This window comes from Panthera pardus, unplaced genomic scaffold (genome assembly GCF_024362965.1).
Source record: "Panthera pardus isolate Hobbes unplaced genomic scaffold, ASM2436296v1 HiC_scaffold_17, whole genome shotgun sequence".
Lineage (NCBI taxonomy): Eukaryota > Metazoa > Chordata > Mammalia > Carnivora > Felidae > Panthera > Panthera pardus.
In genome coordinates this window covers 129,162,347-129,188,189 of record NW_026526732.1, presented here as the reverse complement: position 1 = coordinate 129,188,189, position 25,843 = coordinate 129,162,347, and the positions used below count along the sequence as shown (strand labels likewise).

The following is a 25,843-nucleotide window of genomic DNA, read 5'->3' as shown; positions in this document are numbered from 1 at the left end:
ACTGTATTGTATATTTGAAACTTGCTAAGAGAGTAAATCTTAAAATTTCTCATCATTAAAACAAGAATTTGTAACTGTGTGTGATGATAAGTGTTAAAAGTTATTTTGGTTATCATTTCACAGTGTATACATACCTGAAGTCATAATGTTGTCTACAAATCATATAATGTTCTGTGTCATTTTTATCTCATTAAGTAAATAAAAATAAAAAGGCTAATCTTCATCTTTTGGAGTGGACACAGAGCAGGGCTGTCACCCTGTGGGCCTTTTTTCATGTATTTTGTTAGTTACGCCAGAGTTACTCTGCAAGACCCAACTCCAGTTTCCTTCTCCAGTTGAATAACTTGGCATTGTTAGCACAGTGTATTTTTTTAATGTATGATTATGAGTAAATGTTTCTTTTTTATTATCCAGCTAGATCCTGTAATAGGATTTTTACTTTTAATGGATTATAAAAGGTATCTTTTGGAACCTGGGGCTTTTACCCCATTTGGGGGGGTAATAACACCTTATACCTGGATATGCATTTTGACTAAGAGCACCTCATTCTTTTTTTCTCTGTACCATTACTAATGAAATATTTTCTTCCATTTCATCTTACTAGTTCAGCTCTCCTCCTTTTTTCTGATTAATGTATCCTTGGAGTAGTTCTTATTCCTAGGGAAAAATGCTTTATTTTTATCCGTAGGAATACTTGACACTCCTCGCTGATTTTTTGTGTAATTATTTTGGGGACAGTAACTGTATTTACATAATATTATATATATGTACTATTATATACATATTATGTAATATTATATGCATTATATATATTATAAGTTGTGCTCTTATAATACTATATATGTAATATTATATTATTATATATATTATAAGTTATTTGTGCCCTTATTTGTGTATTAAATTAAAAGGCACATGGTGTCATTATGTATAATTTTTAATTTTGATCACTTGGTAAATATGGCATCTGTTAGATTTCTGCACAATAAAGTAATTATCCTTCCCTTTGCAATTAATAAGTTTCTTGTGGGAGAATACTTTGAAGCTATATATAAATATCCTCTTTTTCAATATATTTATCCCCACTAACTTTAGAATTCATCGAGAATTATTGCCTGAAATGATTACTACTTTGGTGTTTGCCAAATGGTCATTTTTTTTTAATCCATCATTTCTTCTAAAGTTATTGTTTAGAATTTTGTTATTAGAAAGGCCAGCCTTTACCTTCTTTTATATGTATTTATTCACCTATTTATATCAGTATGATTTTGTGGGTATTTATTTATTTTGTGGGTTATAGTTCCTTACTAGAATGATTTATTTGGCTTTTCAGTTGACCCCAATTTGACCACTGGGAGCACCTTCAAACAGTCTCCTATTTCTTTTGACACATTTTCATCCTTCCTTGGCTCCACATTATATCTCAGGTTCATGGTGTGTTCTCTCTGCCTCAGCCCTGGAATCATTCATTTCTTTAAGGAGCGCTGCTTTTTCATTAAAAAATGGTGTTTAGAAACCCAGGCTTGAGTGCCATTATTGCTAGTGGAAGGTCATTGTTTCTAGGTCCCCTCAATGGACAATACATACATGTAAGTGTATGTACATGTACTTTTTGTTTTGTTTTTTCCCTGAGAGAGACCTTGAGCAGGGGAGGGGTAGAGGGAAAGGGAGAGAGAGGGAGAATCCCCAGCAGGCTCCGTGCCTAGTGAGGTGCTTGGTGAGGGGCACGGGGCTTGATCTCATGGCTATGGGATTATGACCTGAACTGAAATCAAGAGTTGGACACTTAACTGAGCCACCCAGCTGCCCCTACATGCACTTTTATTTTTCTTTTTTTATCTGTATATGTGTAAAAAATATGAATTCATATTGATACCTCCAATTCCAGTCATTATCACATAAGTCTTTCTAGTCTTCCTGCTCATTTTTTTTTTTTTTGATAGTTAGTTAATTGCCTGGTTCTCCTTACCCACAATGTATTTGCTTACTTGATCAGTTCTAGAATGAACATCAGATAGTTTCAGAAACGTTGGCACATACAATATTTGCTGTAATAATTTTGTGTCTAACAAAATAGTTAAAATTTAATTTTTCACATTTACTTTGGTTGGTTCTTTTCTACCCTCTTCAGTGTGGCAGTGTCATTTAGTAAGAATAGAATTAGTGCTGTTATTATTTCAGTTTGAGTTCTCACCACATCTGGGTGGGTTTTAATTATTACTTTAAATTTTTTGAGTAGACAAAATATTACCGTGATTCTAAATGTCAGAACTATACAAAAAAGTTTACTTAAGAAAGTCTTACTTCTGTCTCATCCCCCGACTCCTACTACCTCCTTCTCTTGACTCCATTTCCATTCACTGATTCTTCCCAGTCTGCAGTGTTACCACCTCCTTTCCTTTATGAAATTCATCTCTTTAGTTTTCAATTCATCCTTTTGATGCTGTTTGCTCAGTTTTATTTTATACAAATGAACAGATTTGTGTATATTTTTTATTATTTTCCTTTTTTTTTACATGAAAAGCCACAAAATCGATTTTTTTTTTAAAGTAGCATATGATAAATGCTTTTTTGGTCCTTTGCTTTTTCACTTAACAGTGTATCTTGGTAATCATTGTGTATTAGTTCAGAGATTTTCATTCTTTGTTGTATCTGCAAAGTACTCCATTGTATGGATAGACCATAGTTTATTTAACTTTTTTCTTATGTATGGACATTTCTTTGTTTCCAGTGCTCTGTAGTTACAAATAATGTTACAACAAAAACAATGAACATAAGTATTGGTTCCGGAGGTTTATCTTCAGGGTAAATAGAAGTAGAATGATTGGGTCAGGAGGTGAACACGAATGTAATTTTTGTTAGATATTGCCAAATTTGCCTTCAAATGGGTTCTTCCAGTTTCTGTTTCTATCAACAGTCTGTGTGAATACAAGTTTTCCCAAGCCTCACGAAAAGAATATGTTTTGCTTTTTCATTTCCACCGGTGTCATAGATTAGAAATAATATGTCAGTGTTTTAATTGGCATTTCTCTTTTGAATAGGTTTCATATGTTAAGGGTCATTTTCATTTCTTTCTTTTCTTTTTTTTTTAGTGAATTGTATATTCCTGTATTTTTTCCCATTTTTCTAGTGATGTTTTACCCCTTTGTCAACTTCTAAAAAGTTTCTTATGTATTTGGATATTGTCCCTTTGTCCCATTGTTGCCTGAAAGATTTTTTTTCCTTTTCTTTTCTTTCAGTTTCCATGTAGAAGGGCCTGTGTGTTCTCTTCGTTTTTTGGTAATGACTTTTAGCTTATAGTATTGTAGTCAGAATGGAGCTTATTATTTCTTATAATGGGACATACTTCGTATTTCTTCTTTATGGAGAGTACTTATGTTTTGCCGAGTTTTTAAGAAGAAAATGTATTTTATATTGTCAGGGGAGATATGTGTATATGGCTATCAACTTTCCTTTATTAGTTATGTTGTTTAGCTCTTCTATCTTCTTAAGTTGATTTTGTTTACTTGATTTTATTGTAAGAATGGTATATTAAATTCTTATATTATTTGTGTTTCTAAGTGTGTTTGTGTTTCATCTCCTATGGATTTTAGTTTTTTTCCCTTTCTTCCTCTCCTTCCCCCCCCCCCCCCCGCCCCCGCCGGATATTTAGAGTTTATTTTCCATGTGGTGCAGCGCACATGATTATAGTGTGTCAGGAAGGCTTGTGTGTGTCTTGGATAGCGAAGAGTGGGGTTCTCTCAACTTCCTTTTAAATGTTTTGCTGTTTTGATATGAAAGAACCCAATTGCTTCTGCTTGCTGCATCCTGCCTGGTCTACAGGGAGGGTAATGGTGGGACTCTGATGAGCCTAGCACCTCCTGAAGACTGGTGATGACCACTCAGGATCGGGGTCTGGTGTGCCTTTGCCAGGTTGACCACTAGGCTGCTTGCTCATAATAGCTTCCAGAGCCATGTCAAAGATGATCATGCTGCTGGAGGCCCGGGGAGATTCCAAAGATTCTAGGGACTCCCAACACAGTAGCCATGAACTGGAAAATGGACTTCTTCTATGGATTTTTTCTGAATAAGTGTGATTTCTGTCTTATTTGATTTGTAAACATTGGTTAGTACTGTGTATTCATAATGACTTGCAAACTTGATAATTAATATGTCTTTTCCATGTTTAGTGGGTTTTTTTTTTTTTTTTGGTTGAATTTTACCTTTTCTAATTTCGTAATTACTGTGCTTAATTTTTTGTTTCTGCCTGTTATACTCTACTTTGTTCCTTTATTTTTAACATTATTTAAGGTGTGTTTCTTGTAAACAGCATGTAGTTAGTTGGGTCCTACTTTGTGATCATATTTAATGTTTTTGTTCTTTTTTTCTTTTAAGAGGTGAATCAAATCCATTCACGTGTATTGATAATGCCTGATATGTTTGGTCTCAACTCCACAATTGTATTTTGTAGTTATGGTTATTTTATATTCAGCTTATTTCTTTGTCCACCAGATATATTTTGTTTTATTGTTTTTCCTTTTGAATTAATTTTTTGCCTTTTAGAAAGATTCATATTTTTGTTTTAATAGTAACTTTTATTTTTACATCTTTTTAAATGTTCTTATTTCACTGTTTTCTTATTTAACTTGCTAGTTTGTTTTAAAGTGTTCTTTAACCATTACTTATCATGTATACAGTAACCAATGTGTATATGTTCCACTTGCCACTTCTACTCCCTCTCCTTCCATTTCTTGTTCTGTTATTTCTACTTTTGTTTAGTGTCAAATCTACAATTTTATATATTAATGTGTTATTCATCATTAATGTGGTAGTTTTTCTTTTTTAGTTGAATATTTCCCAATTATGCTGTGCTTGAATAAAGTTTATTCTTTGCTGAATTCTTCAAAATACTCATTAATGTGAAATCCCCTGTGTTCTTGTATGTTTACAACTTTTTATGTAGACCTGATGCTCAAAGGCCAGTGTTGCTGGATATAAAATTCTTGGTCCATACTTAAAAAAAAATTTTTTTATTATTGAGTTGTCTGAAAATGTGGTTGCATTGTTGCCCTGTTTTGTATGTTGTTTTCAAGAGTCTGATTTGAATCTAATTGCTTTGCCCTTCTAACTTATTTGGTCATTTTGCCTGGAGGCCTAAGAGATTTTTCCTCTTTATCTTTGAAGTCTGGTAGAGTTTTTCCCATGATATGTCTTGTGTTTTGTCCTCCTAGGTGCATTTTCTCAGATGCTTATTTTATCTGGTGCCCATTAGTCCTGTTCCAGTGTTTTGTTTCTCCTCTTTTAGGGACTTCCAATTATATATATGTTATTCCTTCTTTGCATGGCTTCTATTTCCACCACTTTCTCTCAGATTTTTCTTTCTTCACCTCATTGTTCTTATCTTGGTTGTCTTCCTGCTTTTATTTAATGCCCCTTATTAAATCCTCATTGAGGCTGTTACCTCCTGCATACTTTGCAATTTAGACTTCCATTCTGAGATTGTTTTCTTCTATTTCCTTCCTGAATTCAGTCAACTCTCTTTTCATTTCTTCCTGCTTTTCATACAGTTTTGTTCTTAATTTTTGAGTTTCTGACTCAAGCAATTATTTGTACTCCAAATGCTTGGTTTAGTGTATTAAATTTGCTTTTCAAGTAGTATGTTACCTTCTTCTTTTTCTTCTGCTTCTGCTTCTTGACTTTTTTTTTTGGGAGGGGGGAAAGGATTAGATTTTCATCTATTGATCTGTTTTGAATGGTTTTCTGATTTTCTGGGGTAGGGGGTAGTAATAATTCTCTGTAGCTTTATTTCATTTTTTTCTGTTACTTTTTGTGGGTTTGGGTTGTTTAGAAGAATTTATAGTTGTCTGGTGCCCTCTTCTGTTAGTGTGGCGAAGTGTAGTCTTTAGTGGAATTTTTTGTTTTGGGTTTTTTGTTTGTTTTTTGGTAAAGTGGGTTGGGAATAGTTTTATAAATCCTCTTAAGTTTTTAGATTTGCTTTATTTTATGGAGTCCTAAGTTTTCTCTTTTGCCTCTTTTACTCTTCCCCCCTCAGTTGTCAAAGAATATCTTTCATTGTTTTCACCTTTTTCTCTTCCATTGTAACCATGCCTTTGGAAGAGTGTCACTTTGACCTGGGCTTGCTTTTCAGTCCTTTTCTTGTGGTCCCTAGTCACATCCCCTAGAATAGTCATAGCAGTTTCACACTTAAGGTCACTTCCTCTTTCTGGTGGCTATTTTAGATCAAACTTAGTACCTCACTACTTCCCCTGTTCTCTCTTTCCCTCAATTTTTCTCCCCCTTACCTTTTTAACTTACAATCATTTTGAAAGTTGGGCATTGTCTGTTTTGTGATGAAAGCATGGTGTTTAATAGTTTTATTTGTTCTTTTTGTTGTTCTAAGTTACTGTTAAAGTAAGTGTTGAAAGACAGACTTTGGCAGCTGCACTGTCTTCAGCTCTCATAGGACTAATTTGAGTTATAGGATAGTAGAATCTTTTTCTGAGATTTTCATTTGATTTTGCTGGCACTTAGAGGAGCTACCAGTCTGTAATTGCCTTAGTCCATTTTCACAGCCTGAGGTTCTCTGTCTTGCCCAGGTAAATGTGAGCCTTGACTATAAGTTTGACAAGAACTGGTTTACTATTGTATTCATCCTTATCATGAGGGAAGTGCTTTAGGGCTGTTTATTTGATAACCCAACTTGGTCAGATACTGTGGCTTTTCACTTTAACCTTACTTGTCATGGTAAGCTGTCATGACCAATGTTCACCTTTTCAGTTGATACTTGGAGATGCAGATATTCTCAGTGTTTCTCTCTGGCTTATGCTGGGTTTTGTTTTCTGGTTTTGTGCTTTCTTGTAGAATTTTAAGTAATTCCTCTCTATTGTGTTACTTCTATACTTTTAAGAATTTTTGTATGTTTTAGTAGAAATATGAGGAGGTTTGGTTCTAATTATTCACCCCAATGTTACTAGAAACAGCAGTTGACTCAGTTTTTTAAATTAAAACATTAAAAAAAATTATTTCATGGGACATTAGGTGGAAAGAATAATAGATTCATTTGCTCAGTTCTCCATCTTTAGTCCTCTCCTAGCAGGTGAAGATCTATTTTGTTAAAGATGGGGACACTTTATTTTGTGGTAAAGCAGCTTATGACTAATAATAGCTGTGATTAATAATGATGATTGTCTCATATGGTTTGCCTCCCTTCTTTTCTGTAACTTTATTTTTTTCCTTGGGTACTGAGAACAAACTGAGGGTTGATAGGGAGTGGGGGAGAGGGGAAAGTGGGTGATGGGCATTGAGGAGGGCTTTTGTTGGGATGAGCACTGGGTGTTGTATGCAAACCAATTTGTCAATAAATTATAATAAAAAATGATGATTGTGATGATAATCACATTTTTTTTTTAGGCATTGCAATGTGCCAGGTACTCTATGCTTTTCATGTATTATTTTAATTATCACAAAGTATCTTAATTTAGTATTATTATTTCTACTTCACAAATCATTACCCAAGATTTCTTTACCATAACACTTGCCTGTGTTTACCTGGATAGTAAATGGCAAAATTATGTCCTGGGTTTTGGTGATAACAAGGTTAAGCAAAGCCCGGCATACTTCCTGACTTCATGAACATTACAGAATTTAATTTTTGGATTATACTTTCTTACCTAGTCTCAGGTCACACTGTAAGGACACTGTAGGATGTAGGGATATAATTTTAGAGTCTGAAAACCTGATTCAGTGGTAGTTGTATTAGCACTGAGGATAAGGTCTGTTTTGAGGAAATGACTATAAATTAAGCCAAACTGAAATGAAGAGATGAGAAAAGATCATAACAGTGTTTTTTAATTCCCTGAAGACTCTCCATAACATGTGGCATAGTGCTTTGTTCAGAGTTGGTACCAAATGAATGTTAATTCCAGTATGTTGACTGGCTAGAAGACTTAATGGATTTTATTCTCATATTATGTTTTTTTCATGTAGACTGACCAGGATACTGTTATTTATTTATTTATTTATTTTACTTTATTTATCTTATTCCTCTTGATTTGCAGTTATTTACTGGCATAAAGGATGGAGAAAGCCTGCAGCTCTTTGAACAGAGTTCTCGTTCTGCCTATAAACAGGAGACACATACCATGGAGGCCACAAAGCTCCTTGAATTTGACCTTAAGCAAACGCTTACCAGGCTTGTGACACATCTTTTTGGAGATGGTAGGTACTCATCTGCCTTTGTCTTCTGGGAGCTTAAATATTTAACAGTTACCATCTTTCTGAAATCATTAAGGCTAGTTGTGTTGGCGTGCCTGGCCAGCTTCGTCTGTAGAGCATGTGAGTCTTAATTTCAGGGTCATAAGTTTAAGACCCATGTTGGACATGGAGTCTACTTTAAAAAAAAAAAAAGCTAGTTGTGTTTAGATTTTTTGGTCTAAGTTGTGGTTTAGTGGTTCTGTTCCTCAGTGAAGTAGAACTTACAGATTTGCTGGTTCATTTCACTTGTGGAGCCAGAGGACATGAAAATGGAATTAGCTTGAGAAGGAAAAATGATTACAACCTTTGATAAGAATGAGAATGGATTAAGATCAGTGCAGAGAAAGTGTATAGGTTGATTAGTGTTATTCTTTTACCATACTATCATTAGGTCAGACTTGGATTGATGGGGCAAGATTCTCAACCATGTGAGTGGGCCCAGTGGAAAATTTTGTATGTTGACATACAGATTACTACTATCAATAGCAAACAGGTTAACAGTGAATTTCCTGGATTTCCTGGAGGAAGAACAGTCTTTTTAAGACCTGGATTCTCACTTCAGTCCTTGCTCTCCATTATATCTCCAGGATAACCTTTTGTCTATGATGCCCCCAATCCCTCTCACTATTTCTAATTTACTTGAGATATTATTTTGCTTATTTTTAGAAAGATGTAAAAAGAAGGTTAGGGGAATTTAAAAATTTTTGACCTGTATTGGAAAAGATGTTTAGAAGACAGAAGCCTAGCATGGTTAGGATTCTGTTTTATTCTCCTACTATTCTTTTTTTAAATTTATTTTTATTTTTTATTTTTTAAAATTTACATCCAAATTAGTTAGCATATACTGAAACAATGATTTCAGGAGTACATTCCTTAATGCCCCTTACCCATTAGCCCATCCCCCCTCCCATAACCCTTCCAGCAACCCTCAGTTTGTTCTCCATATTTGAGTCTCTTCTGTTTTGTCCCGCTCCCTGTTTTTATATTATTTTTGTTTCCCTTCCCTTATGTTCATCTGTTTTGTCTCTTAAAGGCCTCATAGGGGTGAAGTCATATGATTTTTGTCTTTCTCTGGCTGACTAATTTCACTTAGCATAATACCCTCCAGGTTTATCCACGTAGTTGCAAATGGCAAGATTTCATTCTTTTTGATTGCCGAGTAATACTCCATTGTATATATACCACATTTTCTTTATCCATCCATTCATCCATTGATGGACATTTGGACTCTTTCCATACTTTGGCTATTGTTGATAGTGCTGCTATAACCATGGGGGTGCATGTGTCTCTTTGAAACAGCACACCTGTATCCTGTGAATAAATGCCTAGTAGTGCAATTGCTGTCGTAGGGTTGTTCTATTTTTAGTTTTTTGAGGAACCTCCATACTTTTTTCCAGAGTGGCTGCACCAGCTTGTATTGCCACCAACAATGCAAAAGTGATCCTCTTTCTCCACATCCTCGCTAACATCTATTGTTGCCTGAGTTGTTAATGTTAGCCATTCTGACAGGTGTGAGGTGGTATCTCATTATGGTTTTGATTTGTATTTCCCTCATGATGAGTGATGTTGAGTATTTTTTCATGTGTCAGTTGGCTATCCGGATGTCTTCCTTGGAGAAGTGTCTATTCATGTCTTTTGCCCATTTCTTCACTGGATTATTTGATTTTTGGGTGTTTAGTTTGATAAGTTCTTTACAGATTTTGGCTACTCACCATTTATCTGATATGTCATTTGCAAATATCTTCTCCCATTCTGTCAGTTGCCTTTTAGTTTTGCTGATTGTTTCCTTTGCTGTGCGGAAGCTTTTTATTTTGATGAGGTCCCAGTAGTTCATTTTTGCTTTTGTTTCTCTTGCCTCCGGAGACGTGTTGAGTAAGAAGTTGCTGCGGGCAAGATCAAAGAGGATTTTGCCTGATTTCTCCTCGAGGATTTTGATGGCTTCCTGTCTTACATTGAGGTCTTTCATCCATTTTGAGTTTATTTTTGTGTATGGTGTAAGAAAGTGGTCCAGGTTCATTCTTCTGCATGTCGCTGTCCAGTTTTCCCACCACCACTTGCTGAAGAGACTGTCTTTATTTCATTGGATATTCTTTCCTGCTTTGTCAAAGATTAGTTGGCCATATGTTTGTGGGTCCATTTCTGGGTTCTCTATTCTGTTCCGTTGATCTGAGTGTCTGTTCTTGTGCCAGTTCCATACTGTCTTGATGATTATAGCTTTGTAGTATAGCTTGAAGTCTGGGATTGTGATGCCTCCTGCTTTCGTTTTCTTTTTCAAGATTGCTTTGGCTATTTGGGGTCTTTTCTGGTTCCATACAAATTTTAGGATTATTTGTTCTAGTTCTGTGAAGAATGCTGGTATTACTTTGATAGGGATTGCACTGAATATGTAGATTGCTTTGGGTAGTTATTGACATTTTAACAATATTTGTTCTTTCTATCCAGGAGCATGGAATCTTTTTCCATTTTTTTGTGTCTTCTTCAATTTCTTTCATAAGCTTTCTATAGTTTTCAGTGTATAGATTTTTCACCTCTTTGGTTAGGTTTATTCCTAGGTGTTTTATGGTTTTTTGTGCAACTGTAAATGGGATTGATTCCTTGATTTCTCTTTCTGTTGCTTCATTCTTGGTGAATAAGAATGCAACGGATTTCTGTGCATTGATTTTATATCCTGCAACTTTGCTGAATTCATGAATCAGTTCTAGGAATTTTTTGGTGGAATCTTTTGGTTTTTCCATATAGAGTATCATGTCATCTGTGAAGAGTGAAAGTTTGACCTCCTCCTGGCCAGTTTGGATGCCTTTTATTTCTTTGTGTTGTCTGATTCCAGAGGCTAAGACTTCCAATACTATGTTGAATAACAGTGGTGAGAGTGGACATCCCTGTCTTGTTCCTGACCTTAGGGGGCTCAGTTTTTTCCCACTGAGGATGATATTAGCATTATTCTCCTACTATTACTACAAAATTTTAAGGAACAGCTTTATTGAGTTATAATTGATATAAAATAAACTATACATGTTTAAAGTATACAGGCTAAGTTGACATACAGTAAAGTAAACATATTTACACACTCTCATCAATTTTGATGTATGTATATACTCATGAAACCACCATCACAGTTGAGGTAATGAACATGTTCATCACTCCCAAATTTTCCTTCTGTACCTTGGTAATCTCTCCTTCTTGCCCTTCCTCACATTTCCTCACCCTAGGTAATCATTTTTCTACTTTCTGTCACTATTGATTAATTTATACCTTCTAGATTTTTATAAATGGAATGCTATGATGTGTACCCTGTTTTTTTTTTCCCCTCTTTTTGGCCTGGCTTGTTTCAGTTACCATAATTATTTTAAGAGCATCCATGGTGGAGTGTATATTAATAGTTCATTTTTTTTTTTATGTAGCAGTATTCCATTCAATAGTTTATTTATTCATCTACCCGTTGATTGAGATTTGGATCATTTCCAGTGTTTTGCTATTATAGGTAAAGCTCTATGCAAAAGCTTTGTATATTCATGTACAAGTCTTTGTAAGGATGTATGCTTTTATTTTGCTTTGGTAAAAGCAGTGGAATGGCTACACCATGTGGTAGTTGTCTTCTAACTTTCTAGGAAGCCACTAAACTATTCTCTGATGTGGTTGTACCATTTTATATTCCTTTCAATAGTGTATGAAACTTCCAGTTGCTCTGTGTCTTCAATGATAGTTGATGTGGTCAATCATTTTTATTTTAGACATTATAATAAGAGTACAGTGGCATGTCAAGTAAGCATTCAGCATATATAAGGAGGTCCTCCAAATAAATAAGCCAAAGTCAACCTAAGGGAGAAATGGGTGAACATTTCGTGAAGGTGACAAACGGTGTAGCTAGAATGACAAATGAACATATGAAAAGACATTCACCCTTATTAGTACCAAAGAAAAGCAAATGAAAGCCACCAGTTGTTCATTGTCATTTTTCATGTGTAAAACCTAAAATTCTAACATTTGTAAGTGTTTGCGATGACATAGAAAAACAGATTGTAATACAAAGTGCACGCCTTATGTGGGAGTCTTAGTTACCATTCCCCCAGCTGGAACTTGACTGCTCCCTTACGACTTTTAATTGACCTCTATGTTTTTGCACCTCCAGATTTCCCTACCTATGTGCGAGTTCAAATTATATTTATAGAGATTCTTGTTATAATTCATTAAGCCTCTGCTGCCCTATTTTAGCAAGGTTTGTTAGAATATCTCAATTGCTGGATGCATAGTTCATGTAATATTTAAGAAACCACTAAATAATCCTATATATTCTTCATATATATATGTATTTTTAAAAAGAGAACATCAACTTCATGCTAATGTCTTTTTCTAGGAGGTGAAAAATCATATAGGGAGGAGGTACAAACCAGGCTTCCAAGTGTGTTCATAATGTTTCATTAAAATTAAAAAGATACGAAGTTAAATATTACAAAATGTTTTGATTTCATAAAACTGAATGGTGGGTACATGGATATTTGCTATTTTCTATTTCTGTTGCTTGCTATGCAATATTTTGTATTTAAATGAAATAATGTAGTAGTGAAACAAGTTTCAGAGTGAGATTGTTGATAAGAAAATCCTATTATAGCCAGCTTCTCTTTACTTCCATGATAAAATAAAGGACTTATGACATTTTTAGCAGTAATATTATCTATTTAACACTGGAACGCAGGAGAGATGGGCTGTGTTGTTTAGGCCATTTTCAAGGCAAGTTAGGGTAGAAGGGATTGTAGTATTTGAGGGAGATCATAATCCTTCTCTAGTCGCTTTACAGAAAGGTTCATGGTCATCTGACTTTTCCCATTGTCAAACTATGGAAAGAATCATTTTTAGAACCCTCTTTATTTGTGCCTTGTGACACATTTATCTCATCAAAGGATTTGCTGTTGGTGAGGTTCAGAAACTGCCTCCTGGTTAGATAACTGAGTGGTTCTAAACAGGCAGGTAGCCTCCTTTCTTAAATGCCAGTATTTGTGTTTCTCCTACTTTGTTATTTTTTATTCTTGTCTTCCCCCCTCACCTTGTTTAGGCCTCCCAGCCCCTTCACCCTTCAACTGGATAATTCTTATTTATCCTCTAGTGTTTACTCATGTGGCCTCCCATCAGGAAGCTTTCTGGTGCACAGGCTGAGTCCCGAAGCAGACGCTCTTCTGTGTGCTCATCTAAACTCTCTTTGGGGCTGGGTTTTTATTTTTCTGAGCAGGGAGGACTCTTGGATTTCCAGCACATTTCAGGCATCACAGTTCTAAATGAGTTAGACATAATCTCTGCTTTCATGGAGCCATGAATCTTGACCCCTCTCACAGGGAAACGCAAAGTGTCATGAGAGCACATAGGAGAGGGACCTCCCCTGAGATTGAGCATGTGCTCCAGGAGAGCTTCCTGGTTGGAGGACATCAGGGCTGACTCTAGTCATTGAGAGTAAGCAGATAGCGGTTATGGCACTAAGGCATGAAAAATGCACAAGAAAGGAAGAAAAATGGTTAACTGAGAAATCTCATGTCCACTGAGAAATGGTAGTGTGCAGAAAAATTAAACTTAAGTTCTCTTTCATCCACTTTAAAATCTTAAACAGGTCATTTAGTGCTTTAGGCCCCAGTGTTCTAATTCTTAAAAGCCAACATAATAATACTTGTTTCCCATGAGAATAAAATAAAATAACATATGTGAAAGGTGCCTTGTAAGAAGAAAATGTTAAATAAATGTGTAAATATGAAAAATAATGAAGGACTAAGGAAAGGGAGAAAAATTAAAACAAGGCAGTAAAAACAGGGATTTTTATGAGGAAATATTATACAATCAAAGAACAGTAGTTATGGTTGATTTGTCTTTATTTTGTCTAATGAAATGAGATGTGATTTTATACCAGACTGACATAACAGTCGTATTGGGGTTGATGGAAGCCTTAATGTCCTCTCTGAACACCAGCAAATATTTTAAAAAGAAAAAAATGTTCTAGACCCTCTGTAGATTATAAAACCTTCCCAGGGACCTTGGAACTTTGCATCCAGTGCCGGATTTCCTTTATGTTTTTATTTTTAATATTTGTATTTGAATGCCACTCAAAATTGTGCTTTGAGGCAAAAGTTTCCAGGTAGCAATTTTCCTCATAAAAAACCACTTCTGAAGTGTATGACTTTTCTGAATATTAGAATAAGAATATTAACTTTTGAAACAGCAGTTAAGTTGTTACTTCTCTATTTCAGGCAAACATTTTCTTTATTTTTAAAAACCTATTGGCCTTGACTTTTAGGTTTTAGATTTCATTACAGATCAGAGGTACTGTTTTATAAATCTTCAAATTTACTTTTTGTTTATAAGACTGAGTTGACAGAATTGTGGAATGGCATTGAAGTAAAAAATCCACCTGCTTGGAGAATATATGTTGTTCAGTGCACTAAAGTCTATCTGATAAAAGCCTTTTATTTTTTCTTTCCTTCCAGCTATGAGATCATTTTTAACCCCATTCACCCAGTAGCCAAATACCCTGAAAATCCTTAAAGATGCATCTTACCTAGCCCCGGTGTATCTTTGCCATGCGTATTGCCAAGGGAGCTGTCTCCGGGAGTGAGTTTGTCCCCAGGTGTGTTTGTATGATTATAACATCTGCTAAGATTCTTCTCAGGGTAGATGTTAAGCAGGGTGGGAAGGTGAGCCAAATCCAGACCCATTTTATGAACTACAAGGGCGAGGGGTATGTATAAGAGAAAACAGGTGCTGTGTGCTCTCCTGGTGTTCACACTGAATCTTAACTACTCCCTCAAGACTCTTGGCTGTTTCTTCTGCACTCTGAACAGAAGTGCCATGTTATTACACTGGGCATTTCAGAGGGTCATTTAATTTTTGGGGGGGAGGTCTGCTAGTTTCTGAAAAATACCTTGGTAAACCATACAGGTACAAACAACCTGGGTGTCATTTAGATTACTAATAGTTTTAATTATGATAAGTGACAGTGATCGAGATAATAATTAACAGTGTCAAATTCTGCACAAGGATCTTTTTGTTTTGACCCACATCTATGATTATAATCTCTGTTCTTTTTAGACAAGGGAACCTAGACACAGAGAAATGCATTACCATGAAGTTCACATAGTTGGAAATGTTTTGAGCCTGGGTTTTAGCCTAATCAGCCTGACTTCCAAGCCCATGTTAGAGGTAGGCTCTTTTGAAAAGATAATATTTCTGAGACTGAATATTTCTGAGCCTTACTCTGGCTCTTATTGCTAGCTCAGGGTAGAGCCCTATTTGCCACATCAGACTCAGTTCCATTATAGACACCAAAGATCATTTAAAAACTTCAAATTCCATCTTTCTTTAATTAGTTAATGAGTAGTTACTACCTTGGCGCCCCTCAGAATTATTTAGTGACTTTTTATGTTTGTGCTTATGGTCTAAGCTTGCGTTCCCCCTTTTTTGATGTTGTTATTAATATCATATTCCTTTGTTCTTGAAAAGCAAAATTAAAAATTAGAACATACTATTTCCTTGTGGCAATTTGTTGTTATTACAGCTGCTTTAGTTCAGGTTTTTTCCCCCCGCCTCTCCAGAGCAGTTTATTATTTTCTGTTAACATTTCAATTGTGCCAGCATCCTAAGGCTAAGAGAGGTTTCCAGTTTAGAATTAGAAAGGAATAAAATAACCCTTTAGATTATTTTCATGCTTGTGGCATTTGCTGTCATTTTAAACATTTCTAAATTGTTTCTCCAATATTTTGTAGCCTATTTGGCCAATCATTTCTTTCAGAGCAGCTGAGGTGGGGGTTTAGGATAACTAACGTTTTGGTTTCACCCTCTGTTTCATAGGATTTACAGGCCTTCTTTGGTACAGTCTTGCTAAACATTGGATTTTCCCTTTAGAAACCATTGGACTGTAGCACAAGTTAGATTAACTAGTCTGAAGAAGAAACAGATTGTGTCCTTTGCTGTTGACTAGATATGTTGCCGTGGGCAAGTAATTTCTCTTATCTTTTGTTTAAGATAAAAAAGACCTGTGATGGTCATTGAGATACGTGTCTTAGGATCCCCTCCAAGGATGCTCCTGATGAGAGTGCAGATGGCCTCCAGCTGTCAGCTCCTTTGGGGACTGCCTCAGCTTATAGGCAGACTCGTTGCCCCAGGAGATGCCTTTCCCAGGGCTGCCCACATCCAAAGACTGGTTGTGGCAGAAATAAAAAGGCCCAGCATTTTGACCCACGACCCCACTATCCCACTATAGGGCAGTCTTGATGGGCTAAGCACCAGAGCTATGTAAGGCTTTGTTGGGCCTGACTGCAGCTCATTGACTTCTTCTGTTCCAACCTGTTGCCACCTTCTTCTTCCATAGGTATTGATACCCCCAAAATAACCTGCTTGTCAACCCAACGTACATGTTGTCCCATCCAACCAAAACATCCTAGGGCTCTGTATCGTGTATGTTGACTTAGTCAAGAGTGAAGTCACTTGTAATGGTAATGAGGATCCCATATCTTCCATATCTTTTCACATTTTTCTCTATCCATGAATCTCTGTTAATATAACTGAAGTGAAAGCGATTGAGAATAGTAATTAGGTTTATAGTGGTTAGTTCTACTTTGTTCCTAAAATTGAATCAAATTAAAAAATTAAAAAAAAATTAATGTTTATTCTTGAGAGAGAGAGAGACAGAGACAGAGACAGAGCACGAGTAGGGGAGGGGCAGAGAGAGAGGGAGACACAGAATCCAAAGCAGGCTCTAGGCTCTGAGCTGTCAGCACAGAGCCCAATGTGGGGCTGGCTCTTATTGCTAGCTCAGGGTAGAGCCCTATTTGCTCGAAATCACAGGCTGTGAGATCATGACCTTTTTCACTGAGCATAATTATTTTGAGATACTTCCATGTTGCAGCATGTATTAATGCTTCATCCTTTTTTACTGCTGAATTGTGTTATATTGTACAGACAGCTCACAATATGTTTATCCATCTAGGTGGATGGACATTTGGGTTATTTCTAGGTTTTGACTGTTACAAATAAAACTGCTATAAATATTTGTGTTTAGCTCTTTGTTCTTCTTCTTTTTTAAAATGTTTGTTTATTTATTTTGAGTGGGAGAGGGGCAGAGAAAGAGAGGGAGAGAGAGAATCCCAAGCAGACTCCTCGCTGTTAGCAAAGAGCCCAGTGCGGGGCTCGATCTCATGATGTGAGATCATGACCCACACTGAAATTAATAGTTGGCTGTTTAACTTACTGAGCCGCCCAGGTTTAGGTCTTTGTATGGGCATATATTTTTATTTCTCCTGTGTAAATATGTAGGAATGGAATGGATGAATAGGAGGTATACATTTAAGTTTAGAAGAAACTGCCAAACTGTTTTTCAAAGTGGTTGAACCATTTTTTATTTCTGTTAGTAGTATATGATAGAAGTTGCTTCCCATCTTTGGCAATACTAGGTATGGTCAGTCATTTTAATTTTAGCCATTCTAATAGGTATATAGTCATACCTGATTGGGATTTTAATTTGCATTTTCTTAATGACTACTGGTGCTGAGCATCATGTGTTTATTTGCTATCCATTTATGTATTCTTGGGTGAAGTTTCCAAACCTTTTTCCCAATAAAATTTTTTAAATTGATTTTCAAAGCTTCTTTATGTATTCTGCAGACAAGTCTTTTATCAGATATGTGATTTGAAGATACCCGCCCCCCCCCTCCCATTCTGTGCTTGTCTTTTCATTCTTTTAACAGTGACCCTCAAAGAGCAGAGGTTCTTAATTTTGATGAAATTTAATTATTTTTTTTCTTTTATGGAATATGTTTTTCATGTAGTTTCTGAGAAATCTTAACTAACCCAAGGTCATAAAGATTTTTCTACTCTGTTTTCTTCTAGAAGTTTTATACTTTTTGGTTTTATTTTTAGGCTTGTCATTATTTTGAAAAATTTTACATATGGTGTGATCTATGGATTATATATTTTTTGCATATGGATATCCAGCACTATTTGTTGAAGTAACCATGCCTTCCTACCTTTGTCTAAAATCAATTGAATGTATATGTTTGGATCTATTTCTGGATTCTATATTCTGTTCCATTCATCTATTATTGTCTATCTTGATTCAATGTTACACTTTTTTCATTATAGTAGCTACATCACAAGCCTTGAATTTAACCTTCCAACTTTGTTCTTCTTGTTCAAAGTTGTTTTTTCTTTAATTTTTAATGTTATTTATTTATTTTTGAGAGACAGAGTGCAAGCAGAGGAGGGGCAGAGAGAGAGGGAGATGGAGAATCTGAAGCAGTCCCCAGGCTTTGACCTGTCAGCACAGAGCCTGTTGTGGGGTTCAAACTCATGAACTGCAAGATCATGCCCTGAGCTAAGTTGGACACTTAACTGAATGAATCACTCAGGCACCCCTCCAAGTTGTTTTAATGAGATTATTTGCATCAATGTGATTATCTGTGTGGTTGAGTTTAAATGATCATTTTGCTATTCGTTTTCTATTTGTCACATTTGTTCTTGGTTCTTTATTTTTTCAGCTTTGCTTTCTTTGGATTAATTGTGGAGTTTTTACTATTTCATTTTATCTGTTTTGTTTGACTTAGTAGCTATAACTTTTTGTGTTATTCTAGCAATTACTTTATGGTTGATAATATATACCTTTAAGTTTGCATAGTCTATCTTCAAGTGATACTATACTACTCATGTATAGTATAAAACCCTTGCAACAGTAGACTTTCATTTCTCCCTTTCTGGACTTTGTGCTATTGTTGTTAATGTATTTTACTTATATCTGTGTTATCAACTGCTAAATACATTGTGGTTATTTTTGTTTAAACAGTTGATTAGCTTTTAAGGATATTTAAAGAAAAAAAGAAAAAAAAAGTCTTATATTAACCCAACTAGTTACAGTGTGCATTGCTCCTTCTCTAGTTTCTACCTGGTATCATTTTCCTTCAGCTTGAAGGACTGTCATTAATATATTTCATAGTCTGGATCTGCTAGCAGTGAATTCCTTTAGCTTTTGTCTGTCTGAAAAGTGTCTACCTTGTCTTTGTTTTTGAGATATTGTCATTGAGTAAAGGATTCTAGATTGACAGTTTTGTTGTTTTGGTTTTTTAAAAATATTGTTTCTCTCTCTTCTCATGTGTGTTTCTTGTAAGAGATCTGCTGTGATTTTTGCTTTTGCCTTTGTTCTTCTATATATAATGTGTCTTCTCTTTGTTTTTGAAATTTTTTCTTTGTCATTAGATTTAAGCAATGTGGTTATGATTTGCATAGCTGTAGTTTTCTTTAAATTTTTTTGTGCCTGAGTTGGTTGAGCTGGGATTGATGGGTTTATATTTTTCGTCCACTCTGAGAAATGTTGGTAAATTTTATTCTTCACATATTTTCTCTATCACTTTCTTCCTTTGTGGACTCCAATAACATCTATATTTGGCCACTTTAAACTTTTTCAGAATTCATTGGTGTTCTTTTCACTTTTCTTTCTATTTTGTTCCTTTTTTTCTCCTTCTGTGTTTCCTTTTGGATACTTTCCATTGCTTTATCTTCAAGTTCACCAATTATTTTTTTCTGCAATATCTAATCTGCTGTGAATTCCAGCCAGTGTTTCTTTCTTATTCACCCCATTCATTTGTTTCAGTGAGTGCCTTCTTTTGTATTTTCTTTGTCTCTACTTAACATTTTCAGGCTTTCCTGGAACTTATTGAATATATTGAATACTATCATACATACTTTAGTATTTTTTTTCTGCTACTTCTATCGTCTGTGTCAGTTGTTGATGATTTATTTTTTCCTGCTGTTTTCTTCTTTTTTGCATAATAATTTTCTAGAAAATGCCAGGCATTGTTAATTTTACCTTGTAATGCTTTCAGTATTTTTGTATTCCTCATAGTATTCCTGAAGTTTGTTCTGAGATTACTTACAAATACCTTAATCCTTTTTGTTCTTCCTGTTAAATCTTGTTACACAGGGTCTGGGTTAGTTTTTTTCCCCACAACCAACATAAGACCCTTCTTAGTACTGTAACTGATAACCTATTGATTATTGTTTTCCACTTGGCTGTTGGGAATTGGCAGTATTCTTGGTACTTGTGAGTTCCCAGCATTATTCCCTCTAATGTTTTTGTGTTATTTGTTCCCTGGCCTTGTGTAGATTTAAGTACTGATAGTATTCAATTTAATACTAAAATTGTGGGTTTTTTTTCAGATCTTTAGAGTTCTCTATGCAGCCCTCTTCTGTCTACTCTGTTCAATGAATTCTACTTAACCCTGACTTGTACAGATTCCCACTCTGTCTCCTTAGCTTGGGAAGTCTTCTGGGCTCTTTCTGTGTTCTTCTCTCCAAGGACAGTATTAGGGCTCCCCTCTCACTGATCAGTGTCCTTGGTTACCTGATGTCCAATGTCTTATGTGGCATTGTTTTTTATTTGTTTTTAGTTTTTCATGTGGAAAGGTAAAACTGATTTATCATTATTCCACCTTGTCCAGACATGGAGATCATTCTTTTTCATTTGACACTTTGACTTCTCCTTTTAGATATATATATTCTTTGACTTATGATGGGTTTACATCCTGATAAGCTCATTGTTAGTTGAAAATATCCTAAGTAGAATATGCATTTAATTCACCTACCCTGCCAAACATCATAGCGTAGCCTCACCTACTTTAAATGTGTTCAGAACACTTACATTAGCCTACAGTTGGGCAAAATCAGCTAGCACAAAGCCTATCTGATTAAAAAAAGTCTTGAGTATCTCATGTAATTTGTTGAATACTGTACTGAAGGCGAAACACTGAACGGTATACATGTACAGAATGGTTGGAAGTGTATGGGCTGTTACCCTTGTGATCACATGGCTGACTGGGAGCTGCGGCTTGTTGCTGCCACTGCCCAGTAGCACCAGAGCCTGGGAAAAGATTGAACTTCAAAATTCAAAGTACAGTGTCTAGTGAACGCATGTCATTTTCAGTCTGTCGTAAAGTTAAAAAATCATTAGTCAAGGACTGTCTGTACTTTCTTCTCCATTTTTTCCTTCACACCTCACTGTCTTCATCTTTCTTTTTTTAAATTTTTCTTATTCCTCACTCATCACTTAATCTGTTTTTCTAAGGCTTTTTTCTGTTGCTGCTTACTGTTTGTGACAGGAATTCTTTGAAATCAGGACTGGTGTTTTGCTTCTCAAAGCAAAATTTGATAGGGAGATAGATAAAATCTTACAGTTGCATTGTTCAGATCTGGTTTACAAAAAGATTGCCTTATGATTTTTTTTAGAACAAATCTGTAAATTGTGCTTTATTGTATTTCTTGGGATATCTGAAACACACTTGTTTTAATTTTTTTTAGTATTTATTTATTTTTGAGAGAGAGACAGAGAGACAGAGCTTGAGCAGGAGAGGGGCAGAGAGAGAAGGAGACACAGAACCCGAAGCAGTCTCCAGGTTCTGAGCTGTCAGCACAGAGGCCAACACAGGAATTGAACTAAAAATAGAATTACCCTACGACCCAGCAATTGCACTACTAGGCATTTATCCACGGGATACAGGTGTGCTGTTTCGAAGGGACACATGCATCCCCATGTTTATAGCAGCACTATCAATAATAGCCAAAGTATGGAAAGAGCCCAAATGTCCATCAATGGATGAATGGATAAAGAAAATGTGGTATATATATACCATGGAGTATTACTCAGCAATCACAAAGAATGAAATCTTGCCATTTGCAACTATGTGGATAGACCTGGAGGGTATTATGCTAAGTGAAATTAGTCAGAGAAAGACAAAAATCATATGACTTCACTCCTATGAGGCCTTTAAGAGACAAAACAGATGAACATAAGGGAAGGGAAACAAAAATAATATAAAAACAGGGAGGGGGACAAAACAGAAGAGACTCATAAATATGGAGAACAAACTGAGGGTTACTGGAGGGGTTGTGGGAGGGGGGATGGGCTAATGGGTAAGGGGCACTAAGGAATCTACTCCTGAAATCATTGTTGCACTATATGCTAACTAATTTGGATGTAAATTTTAAAAATTAAAAAATAAAATAAAAATAAAAATAAGATTTTAGGTTGCTTTAGAAAATTAATTTCATCTGGAGTGAATTCTTGTTTGATGGTTGGTTTTGTTAGCTGGCTTACTTAGCATTAGATTTATTCATGTACTTTGGAATTTTGGTTTACAGGTTCATATTCAGTGGAGCATTTTTGTTTTCATTTTTTTCCTTTTCTCTCTTTTCCTCCCTCCTGTTCTTTCCTGCTTTGCTTGTTTCTCCCCTATGTGTCTTTGCAGTTGGTTCCACCTAGCTGTCTAGGCTTGAAATCCAGAACAGACTCATAGGGATCTGTTCGATTTACTGTCCAGCTCTGATTTAAGGGATATGGAAGCTCCAAGGCCTATGGCTAGGATCTCTCAGGCAACAGCTCTTTAGAGCTCTTGCCCCAGGCTGGATTTGGTGAGTTTTTGTTACCCTTCTTTTATGAGCTTGGAGCATATTCCATTCTTGCAACTGACTTTAAGCTTTTAGCTTCCCTCAGATCCTGAACCAGTAGTACATCATCCTGCTGACGGCAAGCTCTTAGTACCTCTTCCTGAGTATGGACCCTGAGCCCAGAAGCACTGTGCTTTCTCCTCTCTCACTGTGTTCCATTTCTGTTCTGTTTTTAGCCTGTGGAGGTATTTCTCTTATCTTTGAATGTAGACTATACCTTTTTGGTTTTCTCTTTGTTGTCATACCTGTCATAATGTGTTAGAAAAACATGTGTCACATGTGTCTGATGTCATCTTGGTCTTATAAAGCCACTTTGCGTGGAAAGCCAAGTTAGTGTAGTTTTTCATGATCTGTTCCAGTGGAGGGCAGCATAGGGCTTTATTGTCTGATACCTGGTTTTGAATTCTGATCTTGACATTTACTGTGTAAACTGAGATAAGATATGTAAGCTGTCGTAACCACAGTTCCTTCATCTATAAGATGTGGACAGTAGGAGTCATTGAGCAGTGTTTATATCGGTGCAAAGATTAAAGAGGGCATGCAAAGTGTTCAGCACAGCGCCACATTAAATGAGTAGCAAATGTTGATTACCTTAAGAATGCAACTTGGAAAATTTTTTTTCATGTTTTTATAAGAAGATGAAAGATATTTTATATTATGGTCTGAATTTCAATGACATTCAATTCAAAAATCACTCATTTGGTATTTAGGTTCTTTACATACTTTTTCTTACTGAATTGTTACCACAACTCTGTGAGGTAAGTATTCTTATTTTAAACAAAATTGAGGCAGTGAGAGGGTAAGGAACTTGCTAAATGGTGGAGCTGGGATTTGATCCTAGATCTATGATTGCTCTTTCCATACATTATGACTGGCCTACCTACGTCTTCTTTGATCAGATTTGTTGGGGTGGAGTGTTAGGCTTCTGTCTATAAGGTTTGTGTGCCATCCTGTGGGAATGGTGGGCAAGGAAGATTGAGGACCAGCCTGTTGCTGTGGCCCACCCCAGGCGAGGTTGTTGTTACACTGTCTCCTTTGCTCCCTACATAGCCCAAGAGCAGTCAGTTATCCTAGTGACTCTGACCTCATGGCCAGGTTTGGAATGAGGTGCCATTAATTTGTGCTGTACTCCATTTCTCACCCCATTGTGAGGTAGAGAGATGATAGTATCATTTTAAGATCCAAGCCCTAATCAAAGGATTCCTGTGTATAGCAGTTTATGGCAAGAGCCTGAAACAGCACTTACCACCCCAGTCTTTCCACCAGGCAGAAGACTGTGTGATAAACAGAAGACTGTGATAATAGATATGTGATCAGTTGCACTATCACCGTTGGTGGTAGAAAATGCTAACCTTTTCTTTTCCCCCTATTACTTTGTATACGTCTTAGTAGAGGGCATCGTTGTGGCTGAAATAGTGCTGATAGCTTCTGCTATGTGCTATGGAGGTTCCACACGAGAGTATTTTATTATCCTCTTTCCCTCTCCAAGAGGGAAAAGGTAGTCTTTAATGTTAACTTTGTAGTTGGAATGATTTTATTCCTCTTAGCTGTCTGTAGTCCTGGATTCAAGAGTATGTGGCTGTGTGGACATAATAGGATATATATGGCGTGCTAAAGAGTCACATTGATGGCATTGCCAGGTTTGTAAGGTCCTAGGTGGGGAATTAATGATAAGTTGTGAATGACTTTGTTCTGCTTGTGGGATGGGTTTTGGAAATGGAATCAATTTCATATTCCCACATGGATGCTTCAAGCCTTACCTGTGCTTCCTCTTCCTCATTACTGCCAGCCATGTGGTTATTTGGTCCAGAGCATACTCTTTTCCTTTGCTAGGGTGAGACAGGATATGCAAATAGACAACAAGGGCAAGGAACTCAGTAGGAACCTGGGAATCTTGTCCATGGTGTCCAGCTTCTGCACTGGCTACATTAGAGGTGCTCAGGGGGGTCAACCTGGGTGGTCTTGTCTCAGTACACCCAGCAGATACCCTGAATGTTCAGCCTGGATAGGAGTTCCAGTTTGACTCTTGTACTAATTAGTTGTGTGGCCTTGGTGCCCTTGAAAAGTATTGAGCTGATGGGAGTGCAAAATTGTTACAACTCTTGTAGAGGGAAATATTAAAACTATAAAACCATTTACTCTTTGTCCAACAGAGTAGGTTGGTGTAGCACTATTGTTCATAGCAGAATAATGGATATAGTTCAAGTATAGGGGTCTTCTTACATAAATGTAGCGTAGCTACTTGCTGGAACACTGTGAAGGAGCAGGGAAAGGAATGAGGAGGTTGGTGCCTCCAGAACATATCATTAAGTGATAAAAGCATGGTGTAGAATAATGTGCAAGAATGTTGTCTTTTATATAAAAAAGGAAGGAAAATAGAGGTACATGTCCATATTTGCTTACATCTGGTGATGAAAAGGAAACCCTAGTAGTTCACCCATAAGGATTCAGGAGGAGGGGATAGGACAGGGACAAGGATGCAGTGAGACTTTAACTGATGACATATTTTTCCCCAGGTTTATTGACATATAATTGATATACAGTGTTGTATTAGTATAAGGTATACAACATAATGACTTGATGTGTGTACATATTGTGAAGTGATTACCACAATAAATTAGCTAACATCAGTCACCTCAGATAATTACAAAACTTTTGTTCCTTGTGATGTCACTGATGCTTTGTTACATAGTAGAATATATCCTCTTACAGTATATTGATTTTGAACCCTGTGAACATATTACCTATTAAAATGACTTTTTAAAGAAAGCTATTAGAGTAGAGCAATATTGAGAAACCTGGAAAAATGCCTGTATGCCACTTGCTGTATATTCAGTTTAAAGAGCTGTGGGTCTTTAATTCAATTAAATGGAAACAGAAAAAGATGGAATTGTCAGGTACCTTTGACATGGCATCCGGATAATTTCCCTAGTTAGATGGTAATCATCTAAGATGATCATAGTTTTTCTAAGAATTTATTTTTAGCCTTTCACCCTTTTTCTGCCTACCTCACTTTCCTTCCTGATGCCTGCTATATCCTGTGCAGAAAGTGTGAATAGCCACCCTGGTATCAGAGCACTGCATTCTGTTTCCCTGCTACCAGCCGAGGGAAAACCTGTTGAAAAATTAATGCCCAGTAGCAGTTATTAAT

General features: G+C 36.1%; 1 protein-coding gene across 17 annotated transcripts in view; it reads left to right on the top strand.

Annotated features, from left to right (window-relative positions):
• The window catches only part of FARS2 (phenylalanyl-tRNA synthetase 2, mitochondrial), a 619,002-nt gene that overhangs the window by 175,211 nt on the left and 417,948 nt on the right, over positions 1 to 25,843 (top strand). For all 17 annotated transcript variants that reach the window (XR_002072565.2, XM_019419846.2, XM_019419849.2 and 14 more), the window contains one exon: positions 8,034 to 8,193. Coding sequence is in view for 16 of the 17 variants with exons in the window: in XM_019419846.2 (XP_019275391.1) it covers positions 8,034 to 8,193 (160 nt within the window). In the remaining variant the exon portion in view is untranslated. The remainder of the gene's footprint in view (positions 1 to 8,033; positions 8,194 to 25,843) is intronic.